The 20,571-nt window shown below is 46.0% G+C and overlaps 1 protein-coding gene across 16 annotated transcripts in view; it reads right to left on the reverse strand.

Annotated features, from left to right (window-relative positions):
• CADPS (calcium dependent secretion activator) overlaps window positions 1–20,571 on the reverse strand; it is a 221,134-nt gene that overhangs the window by 96,324 nt on the left and 104,239 nt on the right. For 9 of the 16 annotated variants that reach the window (XM_059823543.1, XM_059823545.1, XM_059823536.1 and 6 more), the window contains exons 7-11: window positions 17,632–17,743; window positions 13,299–13,438; window positions 11,174–11,240; window positions 2,703–2,811; window positions 1,365–1,569 (exon numbers count right to left, since the gene is read on the reverse strand). In XM_059823543.1, coding sequence (XP_059679526.1) covers window positions 1,365–1,569; window positions 2,703–2,811; window positions 11,174–11,240; window positions 13,299–13,438; window positions 17,632–17,743 — 633 coding nt within the window. Of the gene's footprint in view, window positions 1–1,356; window positions 1,570–2,702; window positions 2,812–11,173; window positions 11,241–13,298; window positions 13,439–17,631; window positions 17,744–20,571 lie in introns of all 16 variants that reach the window. The other 7 variants (XM_059823547.1, XM_059823540.1, XM_059823541.1 and 4 more) reach the window with 1 other exon arrangement.

The following is a 20,571-nucleotide window of genomic DNA, read 5'->3' on the forward strand; positions in this document are numbered from 1 at the left end:
GGGACATACAATCCCTGGGAGTGCTCTCAGGTCAGCACAACTCAGCCAGGTCTAGAGGCTAATCACAGCCAGTAAACGTCCCACTTACAAGAGGCCAATTCCTACCTCCTGTTTTGGCTTTCTGAGAGGCGTCCTTCCTTCCCGACCCCAATCCTTTACACCTTGCACCCCCAAAGTCAGTGACCTGACTGGGATGAAGAGGATGAGGGTCACTGAAATGAAAATACTGACTATAGGTCAGCATCATGCTACCTCTCACTCACAGCAGCAGCAATGCAAGGCAGAAGGGAGTCCAAAATACGCAGGCATGTGTAGGATAAAAAAAAAAAAGCAGCAAGCAGAGGTTTTCTGCTGTGACACTGATCGTACAGCTGTGTCTCTTGCATTGCTATTTTCTGTAAATACTGACATGAAGAAGTTAAACCAATATAAAAGATGGTCAAATGATATTGATAAGCAAGAGGCAGATTTTCCGAGTTCCTTATAACAAAATACTCCAAATTGTAACGGCTTTAGAGAGACTATTTTAAATTTTAAAATCTGGTTTATTTAGAACAATTTGCTAATATTCACCACTTTTCTTTATTTAACTTATATTTAATGATACTAATTCTTAAATTTTGCTGAAACTAGCAAGAACTGCTGTATGTTACATAACAAAGAGGCTCGAGATGTGTGATTGAGACCTTCAAGAAAAATGAGCGAGGAGGTATTCATCTGGTTTGTAATCAAATTACATTTGCAAGACAAAAGAAATTGCTCTAAATTTCAAATTAAGCAAACTGGGTATAACTGCACAGGGCATGCAGCATAGCTACGACTTAAAAGATGATTGCTTTAAATTCACATCTAACTGGCCTGCAAAGCAACCTGTTAAAAATACCATATGTTTTCCTACAGTTGAATATTCAACAGGAGACCTCTTTTTGTGTGTGCATTTCATACTCGCAAGATTTGCACCTGTAGTTCTGAGCACGTGATGCGTTTGATAGACAGCTAATGGTGCTAATGAATCGCTCTGATCTGGGTGTGCAGTTTATTGTGTGCGGGTAAAACGCGTGTCTGCAGAAAGCAAGCTGGGTCTCAGGCTCTCAGATCCCACTCTCTCCTCTATCAAGTATTGCACTTTAAAATACTCATTGACAAGTTGCCCAAGGAATTTTGTTTCTTGGGTTTGGTTGTGTTAAACACACAGGTTAACTGCTTCTGGATCCACTGATGTAAAAAGCAGCTTAATGATAACGAAAAAAAATTTCATTTTGGAGTCAGAAACATGTGTGCGAATATTGATTCACATCAGTGCAGAAAATCTTTCCACCAAAGACTTCTGCTCTCTAGGAGAATGTATTTACTTACAAAATTGCGAGATTGGGGCGTCTAGCTGGGGTACATTTCCTCCTTTAGCATTTAGCTTTTGCACTTGGGTAGGTGGCACAGGTTTGTGAGACTGGCCGGTGGCTCGGTACATGGCTTGGACCCACAGGATACGGTCCTGCTCATCGTCACTTGCAAAAATCACTGTGTCTCCTTCCTTCACAGCGTTGAAGAATGCTCTGCCGCCTTCCAAACCTGGCAGGAGAGGAAGCGACAGCGGAGTTTCACAGACCTTCAGGCCAGCCAGGGGATCTCCCCAGGCTTCCCACCCCACCGCGGCCCCGGGTGTCCCCAGCCAGCCCCGCGCTGCCCCCGGCTCCTGGCTGACCTCAGTCCCCTCCCCTGCACCAAACTCACCTGCGAGAGAGCCCGCCAGGTCCCCAGGTAGCACCCTGCGCCGTGATTACTGAAACATGCCCCAACACATTCGGATTAATTACTTCTCTCACCTACAGCCCCGTCTGTGGAGGTCCTGTGCGGGTTGCACTTGCTGGAGCCCCATTAAAAATGGGTTTTGAGGGGATGCGGTGGGAGGTTTCCCATTAGAGGGAGTACGCCAGCGCTCACACTGCACAAAAGGTGCTTGGGTGATGTGCTTACTTCTGTCTTTGCCCTGATTCGGCACCCATCTTCCCATCTCCCTAACATCAGAATTAACCTGGCATCAAGGTCTTGACAACAAACCTATTGTATCTTTCTTCATCTCCTCTAATGGGGATAACGTTATGCAGGGCATGGTGAGGATCACCACGCTCAACGTGTTGCCCCTCTGAAATAAAAGAAATGTGGTGCTCCTCCACTTGAAGGAGGGTCTCAGCACCATGTACGCAACAGGTACCTCCAGGTACCAGGGGGCTTTCTGCCCCTGTCCCTTCCACTCACATCCATGAGAGAGAAAATGGGGCAGGCAAAAATGCTGGGTTGGTCCCATAAATATTTTCTACAATAAAGACAGGCATAGCTGCTAACCTTTTATTTAGGGAATATAATCTGAAGGCACAGGTTAGGATCATTACCTGATTTCAGCATTCAGTTCACAATCAAATTTCACTGGGATTTAAGCGTCTAATTCACTTACACTCCCCAGATCTGGAAGATGAGTCTTTCCCTCCTCTGGTGCAACTCCTAGCTCAATTCCTTAGATCTATTTATAGTAAAGTCATGCATAGCTAATGATCAGTATAAACACAAACATATTTATAATAATGCTGATCACAGTTCAGCTGCAGGCAGGGAGAGAGAGAGAGAGGACTCCCGTTCGGGAGCCGTACGCAGCGCGGCGAGCACGAGCACCTGCGGGCGCAGCAGCAAGCTGTCAGCCCCCGTACCTGGCTGCGGGTCAGTGTAGTCCACAGTGTATCCGTCGAGCTGCAGCAGCTCTTGAGGTTCAGCTTTTTTCTCCCGGTAGCTGCACATAGCAAACGTATATTGACTAACCTGAAGAAAATCACAAAGCTAAGATGGCACCGGGTGATCACGACAAGGCAATCCAAAGCGCTTACAAATGCCGTATGCTGATGGCGTATTTACGGGGACTGGGGGTGGTGGGGTAATTCTGATGGTCATCGCCCATACGAGACAGACTAAACTTTTTACCAGGCTTTTGCCTCTTAACACACCCTGCTGCGGCGGGCATCTAATTCTCCGCATCGGTACATACAGCGGTTTAATTTCCTCCAAAAGAGGAAGCTCCACGCTTTAAAACCCTCTATCATTCATCCCCAGACAAATGCAAGAGTGACACCCTGTCACAAACAATGTGAGCTAAATTGCTAGGTGCCAGTCATATTAAAGCAATCTTAAGATCCCACTGATCTCGGCAGTTGTTGTCATCAGTGCTGTAAATGGCAGCTCTCACTCCTCTGAGGTACCATCTGCATGACACGATACATTCAATGTCAAGCTCTTGACGGAAGCCGACTCAGCTGCGGGGGCTCTGCCAGGCTCCCGAATCGCCTTTAGGAGGCCATCAGGCTGCATCAAGACCCCGCGCGTACTCGGCACGCTGCAATCTGGATGGTCGGCGAGAAGCTTGTCCAGGGAGGAGAAGGGAGGAGAGGATTCTCCGTGCCCCAGGCTAGGAACTCACGGGGAAATTTACTGTCAAATGATTTCGAATGACTTTGTTAAGGTTGTGTCACATCCTGGACGCCTGACGTAATTTTATTAGTCTGGACATTTTCTTGACCTCTGGAGGAAACTTTAAAACTCTGGTGGGTGGCAATGGATCGTGCTCGTCATTTTTCGGAAGTCGGGAGAGATCCTGAATGATGGGCGAGCGGCTGGGGTGGGGATTTTGCCTCCAAACTCCAGACGAAATCGCTCAGCTACAAATACACATGCAGCACCTCTTTTGGTGGCACCCATCGCTAATAAAATATCTTTTATTTAAGTCAGGGGACCCGTCTATTGGCGGAGCGTCTCCCAGCCGGCGCTCGGTTTATTGCTGCCCTCTACGGGCTCCTGCTAGCTGCCAGCCTGCTCTCAGCAGCCCTGCCTGCACCGTGCCTTCCTCCAGGAACAGCTCCAAAAGCCACCTAAGAATAAACCCTATCATTAACACATTTGTGGGAGTAAGACTAAAAGTGATGCTTTAAGCATCTTGCATCCTCCTTAAAACTACCCGCACTGATGAAAGATTGACAAGCAACAGACCAATAGCAGGAGCACACCAGTGCATATTCTATGCTATGAACTTTGAATGCATACCATCGTACCGGCAACACAAAAATTAAAAAGATTAACACGAAGAAATCTAAAAATAACCTAGTGCCCCACAGCACAATACTCAGACGACTCCTGCAGTGTTCATTCAGTTATACTTGCAGTATATTGCTGCCATCTCCTGGAGAAACTCTTGAATGTGCTTTATTTACAGTAAGATCCTGGAGATTTCATCTGAGCAGTGAGGATTTGGTTTCTCTGTGTTAGACAGCCTGAACATCAGGGACTGCGTGATAAATTTCATTCCTGGAATGAGTCAGTGCTAAACTACGCTGACGTTGATTGAAAACATTAATACAACTAATGTTTTTTTCTTCTCGTGTACACTCTGTAGGAACAGGTAAAATTTATTCAGTACTTCAGTTTCCTCCTCTCTGACCCTGAACATGAGGTCTGAATTTCAGGCTCTTCTTCATGTACAAATAATTCCTCTCATCTTTGGATCCAGAAAATACTCTTCATCCCTATCAATAAGCCAACCATACCAACACAACAGTAATGTATGGAAACACACGCAGGCATTTCAGAGCTTATACTTCTCATGTTAAAAGTTATAAAAGACCGATGTAGACAGTAGGCTCTGCTGGAGCTATCCTGGGACAGAGGCAAGGCAAACTGGTCTCTGCTGTTAGCATTCACATGATTTCCTCGGAAGAAGCTGCCCTACATCATTATTAGAAGAGACCTCTAAGAGAAACCTACAGGTGGGTCTACAGCGTGCGCTGTGCCAGGGCTCATCTGGGTTCACGTCCTACTTCTCTACTCACACAGCTCAAGTCTGAAGCCCAAGCTCAGGACTGCCCAAGAGCCCGCTGGCAGGAGGCTGGCTAGGATCAGGCTGGAGGGAGGAGACAGCTATCGATGGCCTCCGGAAAAGGTGCCAACGGTGCCATGCAGAGTGCCTGCACCTAAACAACTCGAGCTACCGACTTCAAGGACTGGCATACCAGCCTGTCTGTCCTATGCTGCTGCCTAAAGCATTTACTGCTTGGGGTCAGAAAGAAGCTGATGCCCTGGCTACCAGCGCAACGTGGCTCCTTCCATTTACAAGCGGTGGTAAAGCAAAACCCGACAAAACGAGATTCCAGAAAGCTCGGTATGTCATGATCACGCTTCGCTGCTGAACAGCACTGTAGGGTCAAGTGGAGATTGCAGCTTGCCTTTCATCAGTCCTCTAAAATATTGTGCTTTACAGAGTCTGCTTTCTGCAGAAGCTTAGAAGTGGCCAGACAAGTGAAACAGTTAATAGCAGAAATTAATCTTACAGCCTGCTGAGTTCACACCGAACCACAGCTGAGTATGAGAGCGAGCGAGCAGATGGGATGGATGGGCAAGATGAATGGTTTGAGTAATTGGAAAAAACACAGATACAGAGAGGAAACTGAAGGAAGACAGAGGAGAAAATTCTGCCCAGTGAGGGACAAAGTCTCAAAGCTGCTGGGATTTCTTCCAGGGACTCGATGAGGGCCAGGAAAGGAGCATCTAAGGAAGCTGAACTGAGCGAAACTAAAAGAAGGGAAATAATCCAAGGCTGCCCTGGTCGGCTCATTACAAAAAAGTCAAAACACTTTGAGAAATAATTTGAGACAAAAGAACAGAAGGAAAAGAAAGTGGGGAAAAAGAGAAAAAGACAAAGAAATTCAGGGAAGGGGAAGCAGACAGCGGGAGACAAATGCCAAAGTTCACTATTCCCAGGCTGCTAAATTAGATCTGACTTTCTTGGCACTCGAGCACATTCTGTCACCAGCTATATAATCCGACTGATTAATAAATACAGTAGATATGTATTAACCAGTCCTGACTTCGTCCTTGTTTTTCCACCAGAGACTCCTGCTCTAGCGAGCACCGCTTTCCCCAGGATCCTGCTCAAACCTGTTAATTGTCGTGCCTCACACTCCGAGCTCAGTCATCCGCCTCCCCCTCTCTCACTGTTGACATAACACCGCCCCACTTGGGTTAAATTCTTAAACGGACCTTTCCTAGATTAACAGCATGCATTTTGTCCCAAGGGAGAGAAACTGTGCTAAGATACTGCCAGCTGTAATACAGCTCTCCACTTTGATGGGAGTCTCTTGTCCTCTGGTTGCAGCTGTATGTTGCCTCCCAAGCCCTTTCCTGACACAAATGAGCAGAGGAAATGATCTAGCTTAAAGAAACAAATGTTGTTTAGGGCTGAGATGTGAAAACTATTGTTTTCACATCTCAGCATGTCTGCTCAGCCCTAAACAACTGCACATAGGAGTTGTCCTAACTTCTTCCTTCAAGCAGGAGGGGTGTGTGTGCTCTCCTCGAGCAGGGCTATGTGATCGGAAGCCATCCCACATCACTACGGACAGGATGTGCAGGACCTACCATAGCCAGGTGTAACGAGCTGTGGCATCTATCTAACCAGCAGTTCCCAAACATCTTGTATTTATCATCAACACTCAAGGTTTCTCAAGAATCACCACCTATGCCCAGTTCTCAGCAAGGGTCTAACTGAAAACATGATTTAATATGATTATGGGGACCAGCTACGGGTCATTTACCTTGACTTGAGGACCACAGGCTAGGACTGCTGGTGTAGTATACTGCAATTTTGCTGAATTATTTTCAAATTCTGTTGGTTATTTGGAGTTACTGAACAGTTACCTCATTTCATTTTATCCCAAGTCATTTGAGTTTTGCTAAAAGCAGAACTGTCACTGTTAGTCTAAATAATAATGAGTTCAGGGAGTCTGTCACTAGAACAATAGATCCAGGCGTAGATACTGCAACTGGTTTTAATCTGCAGAGAGTTGATCTGGTTCCAACAACATTCTGCAAACACCATCAGACACAATCAGCCAAAAACTGCTTCAAGCTACTCAGCAGACATGTCATCCAGGTACCATGGAGTGTTACTTCCCATATGCTGCCAGAGCACAGAAATGGGGTTATGACAAGAGAAGAACAGATTCAGTCTGAAATCTCCATGTAATTAATTCACTTGCCCTTAAGAATCGTTATCAGACGTTTCCTATCGCAAAGGCAGCAAACCCACCAGAACCAACAATAGTGTTGTTGCCAGTACAGCACATCAGACCTTGCAAAGAATTAATACAAGCTCTGTCAGCGATCAAAAATCCCAGCTTTTGCACGATCAAGGGTCTAATTGGCAAACTGGCTGAAATTTGTATGTTGTGCTCAGGCAGCTGATATAGCAACTTAGGAAACGCTTAAACATCTGCGATGGATGTACATTTTCTTTCCTAACCAGTCATAGAGAACTTTGCCCTAAATTGCTCCATTGCTTTCACTTACCACTGCCACTGGCGTTACTGTTGCCTTTACGAAGCATCTTCCTCACTTGTGATGCTGCGGACCATTTCCATCCAAGCTTGGGGCCATATTCTGCCATCACTTTCACACTGCATATCTCAGGATTTAAAATTAGGCAAGTAACGAGTCTCTGCCATGTAATTTACATCTAATCAGTATTCTGCTCTTCTGCTGCTCATCTCAAAGGGTGTCTACGAGAAGGGTGGGCAGCGTGCAGGGAGGACTGCGATTCATTCGGAAGAGAAAACTATCCCCTCTTAACGCACGGGTGCATGCTGGAGGAGCATACGCACCAGCTCTGCCAGCCGCACCATGCTGTAAACCTTCCCCGAGGGGCTGAACCAAGTCCACCCCGCAATGCATGCGCTGGAGAGGTGAGGACCGGTTCTAGGAACGGCACAAAGGAACCGCTCTCACCTACTACACCCAAACAAATCATCTCCTCTCCTGTACAACCCTCGCAGCTACACAGACACAGAAGGTGCGAGGGATTATTACACCCAAATTACAAGGCAGTTATTGCTCCTTTCCCCTTCTCTCCAGGGCTTACAGAAGCCAACTAGCACTGGAAATGCTCCCTGCAGCGCTCCTTTTTCTACACACACGCAGAAAGCCTCCGTTCATACTGGCGAGGCATCACTGACACAGAAGAGACAAACTGCCATCAACACCTTCCTCCTTGGTGCCGCCCATGCAGTTTGGCACCTTTGTGCCTTGTTTAGATGGTTATGAAGAGTTTGAGTATTTATTACCATGAATTTCTTAACCGCTGGTACCAGAAGGCAGAGCGGTACCACCCAATAGCACTGAAGGAACTGAAGCTGCGTCCACCTGAAACGGGGAAAGAGGGGCAGGAGAGGGCACAGGACCTGGAGGAGGACGTTACTCTGCAAGGGACGGGAGAGGAGACAGAGCTGCAATAGAAGATGCTACAGGTAAGGAACAGAGACAAGGGATCAGAAAGGAAATGTTTAGTTATTCATCTGAACTTACAGCCTTGCCCTCTTGGCAGTTTCCCAGACTGACCAGACCGCTATATCCCAAATGGACTTTACGCTTTGGACTCCATCTCTCGGCTCTGGTGCAAGCAGGAGCCTGGTGCAGATGAACAAGCTCCCGAAACAAGGGTTGCTCCTTGCCCATTCTTTACGTAATGGAGCCAGCTCACCTTCCTGCCGGGATTATTCTCTGTCTGTGGTTTAGCAGAGTTCAGAGCAATCCTGGACATCAACACCTTTGCTGCCAATCCCTGTTCGTATCAGCACCCATCCTTTGCATTGCATGAAAAGCAAATGACAAACATACGGACAGCAAAGTATTTTTATTCCATCTTTATTGCCTGCTGACATGTTCAATATGCTCAAACTACATCTGAGGGACTGCATAGAGAGTGTTTCTTGTTTATATTTGATGTACGGCAGAACACTTTACATTGCACCAAATGTTGAGCAAACGGTAACATAACAGAGAAGCTGCAGTGGCAGCTGGAATTTCTGAGGTGGGCTACAGAGACTCTCTGGGGGCAAAAGTCTGCTCATCTTATTCAAATGAATTGCTTTTCTGGCCAAATTCTGCTCTTATATGCCAAGTGACGAATACAGACCTAGTAACATGAGAAAACATGGAATAACTCTGAGAGCTTCAATTCCACAGCAAGCTGAGAATATATAGCAACTGAAAACTAGAGAAGTAACTGCAGCCACATAGAATGGCCAGAAGAAAGGCTAATTGAGAGAGACATGGGAATCCATGTCCAAACCTGCAAACCCTTGCACAGAAGAGTATCAATGGATTTATTTATGGGAGAAGCTATGTTAGGAGAAAGGATTCTCTGCTTTGGAGAATCCCTGTTCACAGGGTAAAAGGGACTGAGAACTTGGTCTAATAGGAATGAATTGTCTCTCAGGAAAACACAATACTAGTTGCTCTACATGTGATTGCAGACTGCCACAGCACTTTTAACTCCATTTCAGAACATAATAAAGGAAACATACAGAGAAAAACAATCCCTCAATCCCTGCCCAAGAACAGGGTCACTGCATAATGTTCCCAAAAAGCCTTTCCTTCATTAAGGCCTCTGCTGCTTCTTACCCAGGAGATGGTTTGGGATTTACCTCCAGCAGTCTAGCTCTGCAATATGCTGGGTTCCCCTGAGAGGTGCCAAGCACCTCCACCTCACCAGGGACCTAGCCAGTCCCTGCGTGGAGGGTGCATTTGCAAACCAGATGCCTCTAGGAATGGATTACACAGATCCTAAACCCATCACTTTTACCTGAATCTAAATGTACTGCTTGGGCAGATAGAGGCATCTCCCGTGGCTGCTCTACACTGACCCCTTCACATCTGTGGCAATTTTGGCCCCATTTGGAGTACAAAACAAGCACTTAAACTGTGCTGCTGATCATACTTGGTTATTAGACTAGGTACTCAACTGGTGTCTCCAGGTGGGCTCCTGTTTACATTGGTAATGCACATCATAAATCATTTTTACTTCCACACGATGGATTTTCTTATCTGCCACATAGTTTAGTGCTATGGAGGCCAGCAGTGATGGACAAATGGGGAGTGCAATTAAGCTTCCTCCTGAGACAGTTGAACTTGGAGTAATAATTAACTCAAAACAAACTAACCAGTTTACACCAGGTGATTTAGGATCAGAGAAGCCAGCTGTGTAAGGTGGAAGACGGGCTGTGAGGACTCCTCCCCTTACCGGCACAGGAAAGCCAGCACACAAGTATGCTCCATCCCAACTGTGGAGCCTGGTGCACCTGGTTTACACCATCTCTGTTCTTACACGGGGTGAAATCGCGGCCCCTGTGCGGCAGACCTGCCATCTGCCTCACCGGCAGCAGAATTTCACCCTCTGACTTGATCACTTTGTGCCTGTGCTGGCATAAGATCTCAGTTGGATCCCATGTTATTTCATCAGAGCATCTCTGTGTTGCTTTCATCACAGGACCCTGCACAAAGCTTTTATTTCTCATACTTAGAGACAACATACCCTGGGGAACCCAGAGAGGAGGGGGAGAGAGATGGACACAAGAGGACTCTGGCTTTATCAGGTTGGTGTGAAGATGGAGTTGCTCCTACGGGGGCCCCCCACTTCTGTGGCCAGTGCAGGGGTTTCAGCTGCCCTTTGGGAAGGTGAGGGAAGATCTAACACAACAAGTACTGACCAGATCCTTTTGGGTCACAGAGGACACCTTTTGCCTCTTTCCTTGAAATTCTTAACCATGGGCAAATATCCAGGTCTACTGAAACTGGGAGGGCAGAAAGTGAAAAAAAGAAAAAAGGGAAAAAGGAAGAAAGACATCGCAAAATGATCAATGAGAGCTGTAGACAATGAGAGGCAGTAATGAATGTGAAGGCAAGATAAACATCAAGAACGATATACTGACTCAGACGTAGCCAATGATGAAACTTCTGTAGATTTCAATGGACTTCAAATTTTACCTGGAGGCTCAAAAGGGAGCATGTGCTCCCAAGTACCTCCAGCCAAGACAAACCGAGCTTCCTCCTCATCTCATTAATTCCTCACTAAAATTGGTTCTCCATTCCACCAAGCATTCATGTGCATCAGGAAACTCATGGCTAGAGGTCTGCAACTGAGATATCCTTGAGAAAATCTATACGTTTAGAAAAAAATCCATAACTTAATAGACACCCTACACAGAACCACAGCTCAGCATCAATTACACAGCGCTGAAAATGGCCAGAGGAAAGACTTAAATATTTTATGTTGTGATTTAAGATCACTTCTACTTAAATCTGTTACCTGGACCAGGACAAAGAATCGTTTTTTCCATCTCTTCCAAACATTTTTACCAATGGCCCATAAATACCTAGGAGAAAAGAATAGGTGAATTCAGTACACAAGTGCCTGTATGTTGTTCCCTTGCTTTTCAATATCTTTTCTTTACACCTAGAAACTGAAGTTAATGCACAAGCAGGAGTAATTACAAGACTCTTAAGCTCAGCAGCATTCATGAATGTGTTTATTTCTAGCCTGAATAGATAACCTGTAAAGAAGGTGACACAAAAAGCTCCCAGAGTCTTAATGTTACACAGTATTAATTCTCTCTTCCTCTTTGTCTTTCACAACTTGTTCAGAATTTAGAAGCCCTTTAATGCCAGCAAATAGCTACGACATGGTCGGATGGGTGAAGAATACATTTGCAACGGAAGAATTAAGGGGGAGAAACCCCAAATGTTGCTTTCAGCCTTCACAAAACCATTTGGCTAAGGGGAGCTGTCAAAGAGAGGGATACTTACTGCATCAAAACCAGTACCTGGGATCCCAGTATCCACTGGACTGACTAAACCAGGTCACTTCGCTGAACAGCTTAAGATGAATTCCTAGAAATCACTTGGTTACAGATATTCAAGCAAATTGAATAATTTCTAAGGAGGAGTGAATTTATTGTTTTCTACAAAGGAAGAAGTAACTTTTAAAATTAATGTCAAAATTAGCATTTAATGTCTGTGATGAAGCAGCCACTGTGACACTGTAATACAAACACTGGCAAAAATAGTGGCAGCACCAGACTAATAATAAACATCAGGACATTATTTAGCATTAATATGTTTTATGTATCATTATAATTACTTTAGTTCTGGCTCAATAAATAGAAAAACAATTCCTTTTTGGTTACGCTAGTGGTTCCTTATGCCAGAAGAGATCCAGCATACTCTTGGTGAACGTTTAAGCCACAAAACTCCAGGTCATGCTAATGTGGGCACTGAGTCCGTGGCGAGTTCAGGAACAGGGAAATAACTGTCCTTTTTGCTGTTGCTGCTAACATCAAGAGAAAGACAATCTCTGTTCTGATAGCAAGCTAGTATTATAAACCACAAAGTTTTAAGCAGCATCTTGTAAGTCAAATGTTAGTTGAAGAAAGCCTGAGAAAAGCCAGGACTGCTCAGCCCTGTTGCTATCAGCTGCGGTCAAGGAAACAAGTATGACAGGTGAACTGTCCTTTCTTGGTTTTGGTGTCTGTGATCATGGTGGAAAAATTAAACTTCTCATGTGGCTATTGGCTCTGATCTCATTAGCAGAGAAGACAGGAGGAGGAGGAAAAGGAATTAAAAAAAAGATGAGTGATCCAAACCATCTTATAATGGATTAAATCTAATAAAACACTATGAAAACAAAAACGAAACAAAGTCACTTTTATAGCACCAAAAACATACCGGAGAAAGAGTTAATCAAAACAGTGACTTTCCTGGACAGTTTCTATTTTTTATCACATCCTTGGCTCTGAAGAGCAAACAGAGGAAAGCTTTGCCAATGGCGTTCGCTAGATCTTTCCAAGAATGATCTAATTCTTAACTGCACGGCACGAAGGTGGAAGCCAGGGGTGGTGGTCAGGGATCCCCCTGGCCCCAGATCCTCTAACACGCATGTCTGGAGGGGAGAGGTTTCCCTTTTAACCTTCCAGATCATTAGTCCTACTCCAGGCAACTGCTATCTAATTCTGCTGTTTATGTCTGCAGAAATAACGAGGATCACACTGGAGTTTATTTCAAGCGGGAGGTGCACTGTGCTTTTGGTTCTGAGAAGTCAATACAGGGAAACACAGAATAACTTAGGAAATTATACCATTCTCCATAAGAGTCAGGCAGTTCACCTATTATTTCCTTACAGGAAAAAAATAACCTAGCAATTTCCTGAGGAATACTTTTTAAAATTTAAACTGTTTCATTGATAGGCATTAAAAAGGCTATGCTAAGAATATGGGAAGTGCATTATAAATGACTGAACTAATGCCATTTTTATACTTATCTTTCTTTTGACCTCCTGTGAACTTGAAAAAAAGAGCTTCTCTTCCAGAATCTTAAAAAGAGAAATTTTCTAATGCACATTCAAAACAAACTGAGTTCAGATCGAGACAAGCATTTACCCGGAGTGCTTCATGTTTTGAGGCTTATCCATTCGCACGGCAAGCTTGATCTTCAGGTCTTGGTCCGGGCAGTTTTTGGAAACAGTCATTTTGTGCCACTCTGATTGCTTTGGGCTGTTGGGAGTAGGGTGGAGAACAACCTGCAAGCATCAAAATCAGCAATGTTAAAGGGAAAAATTGTTTACAAAATGGGCTTTAATGGGGAGCAAAAGCACATCAGACTTTTCCCCTAAGAGTCAGTCTGGAAATTTCTATTCGTATCAGTGAGGATGGCTTTTTATTGCTTTTTAAAGTACAGCTTATTATTTTGAGATTAGTTCACATATTCTGTGGCTCCTCTATCTATCGTGCCATTGTTCATGGGGTCGTGCAGAACAGAACTGCATTATCAGTTCCCATTGTTTAAGGAAAGACCATGGTATACAAACTTGCAACTGTCCGGGTAAATCGGTCTAGACGTGACGGTGGACTGCCGTGATCAGCAAACCAGCAACAAGTTTTTGCTGAGGTTGCCCACTGCAGTCCCCCACTTTCAGATTCATACAGTTTGGTCAGCCTCCAGCCTTCCTGACATTTCCCATGTGAGATGTGCTGTTTCAAGGGCTCAGAAAGCTCTACCTAAAATGGTTCATCTATTGCTACTATCAGGTTGTGAGGAAGCTGGCTTGATTTTTTGCTTACTGTTAAGACTGGATGCAGTGGGCAATGTTTTAGATAGGCTGGTGTGTCTGACTGCGCTACAACAGCAGATAAAATCTGCATCCCGTGTCGTTGTGACACCAGTGGCTGCAGGACTCTCTGCTTCCATTTTACGCAGCGAGGAAACGATGGGGCGGTCTCCAGCTGGGGTAAATCAGTGCAACACCAATGATTGCAGTGGAGGTGTGCAGATGAACACCAATGGAAGCGCTTGGCTCATCAAAGAAACTGAAAGGCTCCAAGAGGTGAGTAATCTTTCCTGATCATAGCTGTGCTTTTCCCACTCACCCATTACCCTTACAAAGCAGAGCAGCTCCCTCAGACAGGGAGCCGCAGAGCATTCTCCGAGAACTACACCACATCCACCATCTTCTCCCAGTGTTTCCATATAAGCTTCTGAGGTGGCTTAACCCTCTCCCTCCTATGCCCATTCCTCTTCTGATGCTTTCACTCTCAGAGTTGACTTTGCCTGGCACAAATTCATTCAAGTCTCCACTGTCCTGTAGCGAGATGAATCTCCTTTAAACTCACTAACCTGTACGCAAGGAAATTATTTTACAAATGGCAGCATTCACCCTCATTATTTGATATACTGCCATCACCCATTCCTTGCTCACGCTTAGTCCGTGCTCCTGCCAAACTCCAGCCCACACTATAATCTTGTATTCCTCTGCTCTTCAACTTTACTGCTGAGTCAATGACCTAGGGGCTGTTTTCCACCAAAATATCCTTGACACTATTACCCTCTGATGAATGATTTTAAAAATGATTTTATTGCCTCCTCCAAAGACTGAGGTTAACATCAGTAGATTCTCGACTTCACTGTTATTCATCAACATTATTTGTCACTTCTTTTATTGAATTAGACTAATGCTTTCTCTGGCAGGAATCTGAAGCTTAGATTACAGAGGTAACTGAGAAACACCAGTCTCTACTGCATCAGTCTTGGAAAAAAAACACACTTAACCAAATCCTGAAGATGAGAAGTGAGTCCTCCACGCAGGGTGTTGTTAGAAACATGGATGGACCCAAACTCTGAGCAGCCTCCAAGGACCCGTGCACTAAACCGCATCTCTCAGCGAGGCAGCAGCCACTCTTGGTGTTTGGGATGCTCTACTTTGATTTCTAACTCTTTTTCATCAAAAGGTGCATAAACTTTGCTCAGTGTTGTTGTAATTCATGGCTCTTCCCCCCCTTGCTCTCAGTAGATGAAGTCTTGGCATGGCTGAAATCTGTGGGAGCCTTGCCACCGGCTTCAATAGGGCCAGGATGTATTCCCATGCCTTCAGCTGCCCATCCAGGAGTTTAGGGCTTGGGAGCATTTTCCAGCTCTCCCTTCGATAAAAGTGGTGAAATGAGGAGTGCCGGCTGGTTGCCAATTTAACACTCACAATAGAAAGTGGGCATTGTACATGCCCGGCAGAGCACAAAGCTGCTTCTCAAAGGGTGGCTAAGCATGGGTGTTTTTGTGTATGAAACCTGCTTCCCTCCTCTCTCGTGCCCACTCGAACAGCTAAACCAGGGTCTTAACATGCTCCTGATTTCATTATTTCAATAAAAAGGAAATCCTGATGCAGCCTGAGCAGACACGCGTCATCTCTCAGCCGCTCCGGGCACACCGAGCATCCCTTTGAAGTTTGGCCGACTGAAAGCGCTGGTGGCCACGGGCCAGGGGAAATCACCGCCCGGCTCCCCGCGCTCACCGCTGCTGGCCCACGTCCTGCGGCCCGCAGAAGCTCAGAGCCGTGGGATGGCTTCCTGCTGGGCAAAAAGGGCATTGGCAGGGCTGGCTCAGCAGCATTTCAGGGCAAGAGGGGCTGCTTTGGGGCCTGACGTCTTTCTCAGAACAACATACACGGCTAATTGCTTCCCGAGACCAGCAAAGTCAGCACCGCTCATGGCTGCCAGTGGAAACAAGACTTACAAAGCAAGTGGGTCTACACCGAGTGTAACCACTCAGGGGAAAAAGCCCTGAATGGCATCGCGGCCAGCCGGGTGAAAAGCTCTGCTCAGCATGCTGCAGCGGATAAAGGCAGGAGTGCCGGGCTGTTTGAAGAAGAAGGTTTTGAAAATAATCCTGAAAATATTATGATGCTGTGCGGCAAAGCAGCTGTAGGTCTTCGGCTGAAGTACTGCAGGCTAGTGGGGTCATGCCCTTTGTCAAAAAAGGAGGAGGACAGGGAGAAAGGAAGGATCAAGGTGTGGATGAGGAAAGTCCAAAGGGGCTCTGACTCTCTTTGAAGAGAAGACTGAGAGGAGAAAAAAAGGGGTAGCTTTGCTTTTCTTTCTCTCAAATGCAAGAACAAAGGATGTTACATGAACGTGGAAACACAAATAGTTAAAAGGAACATAAATTATATGAGACAAAATCACATGCAGCGCTCTCCACCATGAAGATATAAATTAAATCAACAGCTCAATAGTACCTGAAGGAACATTTGGCACTTGTATGAATAGGATGAACACAAAACCACGTTAATCAGGAAAAACTTTGTTGTACGGACACAGACTGTCCTGAGTCAAGGCACAAGCAGCCATGGAGCTAGCAAGGAACATCCGTAATTGGAAATACCGCACTTGGGCTTGCCACAGGATCCGTGGCTTTCTTGGCCATGGCTTTCTTGGCCAACAGGGCGGAGAGCAAGGTGAGCTGCAGAGCCGGGCAGACAGAGCCCAGGCTGTGCCTGGAGACCGCTCAGGCCACACTGAGCCGTGACACGGGAGGTGCCAAGCCCGTGTGTAGGGTGCAGCCTCTCTTACCCTCAACTGATTTTCATGGGGTCTTCACCATGCTGATCTCACACTCCTGAAGAGCTGAGGAAGCCACGGCAGAGGAGTTTGCTGCCACTTATGCCTGGGGCCAACACAAATTATACAGCTGCAGAAAATCCATGGAGACTAACTGAAGTGTCCCAAAGCCACAGAAAATTGCTGTCCACAGGTATTCTGGAGCTGTGGGCTGCAGCGACGGAGGGCCTCCAGTCCCAGGGCACTGGTTTAGGGACCACAGGTGAGAGGCAGAGGTGGGGTGGGAAGGTCGGGTCTGTGGCCAGTACCCTGAGAATTTGAGCTCTTTGCTAGTAACATCATTGATAGGGAAAATGAACCCCCACATTCCACTCTCCCGTCCAGCCCCACTGAAGCCACCAGTTCAGCCGCAACCCCCAGGGGAGCCAGGATTTCAAGTCCTTTGCAGTGAGTACTGTAGTCAGTGCTTTCAAATGCTCAAACTGTGCACCGGCTGCTCAGCAGATATGAGAGCAGCTTAACAGTCTCTTGCCAAACTTAAATCCCCTCTTTTTGCTTCAGCATAATCCCCTTTTCTGCCTCAGGAATGTCCATTTCCGTAAGCAACTTCTAAGGCTTTCCGGACTGCCAATATCGCACACAAGATCCTCTGCCTTTGCTGAGTGCAGGCACAGCCAGCTGAAATGCTGCCATTAAAAACTCACAACAAAGACAGCATGCGAGATGCACTCCTTTCCAGCAGTGGAGAGCTTGCTTTTTTCCCCGCCTCCTGAAGCTTGGCAAAAAAGCAGAGCATGTTGTGCTCCAAAGATATTTCCGTAGAGGAGAGATTTCTCTAGAAAAGCAGGGCCAGAAGGAAACATTATTAAACTCAAAATCTCCTTACCCTCCCAAGCTCTTTGTCCTCCAGAGCCAGCACTCCTGTGCTCTCCGTGAACAGCTTCACCTTCACTGCAGGAAGCGCGTGTGTTGTTGTGAAGTCTCCTTGGGTGCCCCAGCTGCGAAAACAGGGACAGAGAGGTGTTCAGCTCTACTAGCAGGTCAAGCAACGCTACCACCTTGGGCGTGCAATGGTTAAACAAAAATGTCCTGTCTGGCACAAGCCGAAGTGGCTGGGCTGTCTGAGTGACAAGGGTATTAATTATCTTCTTAGGGAAATGTGGGACAGATGTATGGAAAAGCCATGATGGTTCTTTGGGGAAAAAAGGGAGTACTTGGGAGCAACATGAAACCAAATTTAAGAGAACTTTTTAATTTAGAAAGAACAGTATGTCTCCTGCAGCGACAGCCTGTATAGTCACAACAGAAGTCGAGGACAGAGGACATCTGCACCTAGGGCATCTGTGATCACTCTTGCCTCTGCTCTTCTCTTGGCTAATTAACCTCTCCCTTCCAGGTTGATAGTGAGGTTTGCTTTCTCTGAAGAAACCTAGGTCCTCTTCCGAGTCCCAGCCCAGCCCTCCAGCCCAGCCCAGATCTGTTCAAGCCATTACATCTGGAGTAATCCTAGTTTGCTGGGACTGCACAGCAGGACATCGGCTCCTTGGGGATGGGATGGCAATGGCCAGAACGTGGCCACCTCTCCAACTATGCAATGAACTGAGACCACCATCTACTATTTGTACACCATGAGTCACCCCCGACTGGTCTCATGGCTTGGAAAGTAGCGCTACGGAGGCTGAATGACCCACGGTATGTGAAAACCCCCTCTAGACATGCGTGTTTCTAGAGGACACCTCCAAGCTCCTGCAACCACAAGCTGCCCGAGCGTGCCCAGAACATGAACTCGTTCCATGTGGGACCCTGCAGGCACAGGGTCCCAGCCACAGTTTGCTGACACCGATGGCCAAACTTGCCATTTTAAGTCGTACAAGGGGAGCCCACCCCACAGCTGCCCTTCCCTGCGTGAGCGTGGGAACCGCAGCAGCCCTGCAGCCTGCCGGAGGGAGGTCTGGTGATGGGCCTGAGCACATCACGCTAGAGGTTTCCTCTCTGGGTCCGGACACTTGGGGAAGCTTTGAGGACAGAGCCCCAGTTTGGCCACAGCCCACTGCACTTCGTTTCAGGGACTTTCCTCCTGGGCCCTGTTCCCGTCCCAGCGAGCAGAGTGCTGCAGCTGGAGCTGCTGCCTGGTGACACCCAGGAGGGCTCACCTGACCTGTGCTGGCGAGCATCCTCCTGGGGTTCTCTTAAAGATACCCGAACCTTATACAGCAGCCAGCTTTGACTTAGAGAGATTGTAGGGAAAAGAAATCTGTGAAACACCAAGTCTGTTCAACATGCTAAGGGCCACGGCTTTTCAAATAGGCTCATGAAGATCCTCCACAGGCAGTGCCACTCACACCAGCACGTCGAATTTCTCACCTGTGCTAAGGTTTTTGAGATACAGGAAAACGCTCCCCTCTGGCAAACAAGCACAGACTGAAGAGGGTCACGGAACAAAAATTAAGCGGAACTTGAACTAATGCCTATTTGCAAGATTTAAAGAATTTTGAAAGTAGCAGAGAAGAGAAAAAAATATCTTCTACACTAAGGGGTAAAAAGTCATGATGCTTTTATGTTTGAGACTTCACAGCTGTGTTTCAAGCTTTGTTTCTGCAGCTTAGAAAGTTAAAAACTTATTAAAATAAAGCCAGACAGAAACTTCCAGACAGAGCTAAGCAAAGTTCTCCTAAAACTGCACTTGCCCTTGTTAGCAGAGAACAGCTCAGCCAAAGACGAAGGGCAGAGGGAGGGCTGGGGAAAACTGCACCACTGCAAGGAGGATGCTCCTGAACATCCGATCATGCAGAGGCCCAACATGAAACTAGCAGATAAAAACTGCTCTTTTTTCTCTTTTTGTTCTCTTTGTCTTTTTTTTATAATTCATTGTGAGCTAGATTTCTATATTATTCCAGAGATCCTGAAAATTCATCACACTTCAAAACTCCTGCAAAGTGTACAAGCAAGTTTGAAGGATAATCACAGACAAGGCGCCTTTTGTAAACTAAAAGAAACCAAGAGCGTGCCATGAGCAGCAACACCAAGTGATGCGATGGAACACACACTGCAACCTAAAATACTGCAAGTCAGATGAGAGACTATACCGTATCTCACTAACCACTTCTATTCACCCTTAAGCTATTAATGACACTTTCTGATTTTACACTGTCCTCAAACTAGACCCTCTGCTGAAGAAAGGCAGTTCCCTTGAAGTGACCAGGAAAAGGCTCAGATGACATGTGGTCCAGCGACTAGATGTTCTTCAAACATAAATACCAAACAGCAGGTTTTGCATTTGGAAAGTTATCGGGAAAAATAATTTGCTCCTTCCTGTGCCCAAGGAGTATGGTTCTACGCTTTGCTCTCCTCTGAGCAAATCTTGCCCAACTGAGCTTAGCAGATGAGTGTGTTCAGTGCACAGCTGATTAATGAACTCGGTTTCTTTGTCAGCTTTGCCCTGAAGTTTTCTGTCCCGGTGTCACTATTCCATGTGTTTCGTCTTTTATGACGATGCATCAAACTGCTACCAGTGCCAGGGAGCAGAGGTTTGGCATGAATTATCTACACCACTACAGGTCCAGTCAGATCCCCAATATTATATCTTTTTCATTTACGTAGCCATCAGCTACCTAATAAACATTTTAAGCATAAGAACCAAGAAACAACCTTATTTTCTAATTGCAGCTTCAGGTCACAGGTTCCGTTTTCTCTGCTACAAAAACTGCATTGTCACCAGCAGGGAAAGCAGAAAGATAATCTTGCTTTGGGTAAGAGGCAAAAGTAAGAAAATAGCCAACCTTACACTGTGTATTTTGACAGCATCTGCTTTATAGAACTCATATCT

This window comes from Gavia stellata, chromosome 12, assembly GCF_030936135.1.
Source record: "Gavia stellata isolate bGavSte3 chromosome 12, bGavSte3.hap2, whole genome shotgun sequence".
In the NCBI taxonomy this organism is placed as follows: Eukaryota; Metazoa; Chordata; class Aves; order Gaviiformes; family Gaviidae; genus Gavia; species Gavia stellata.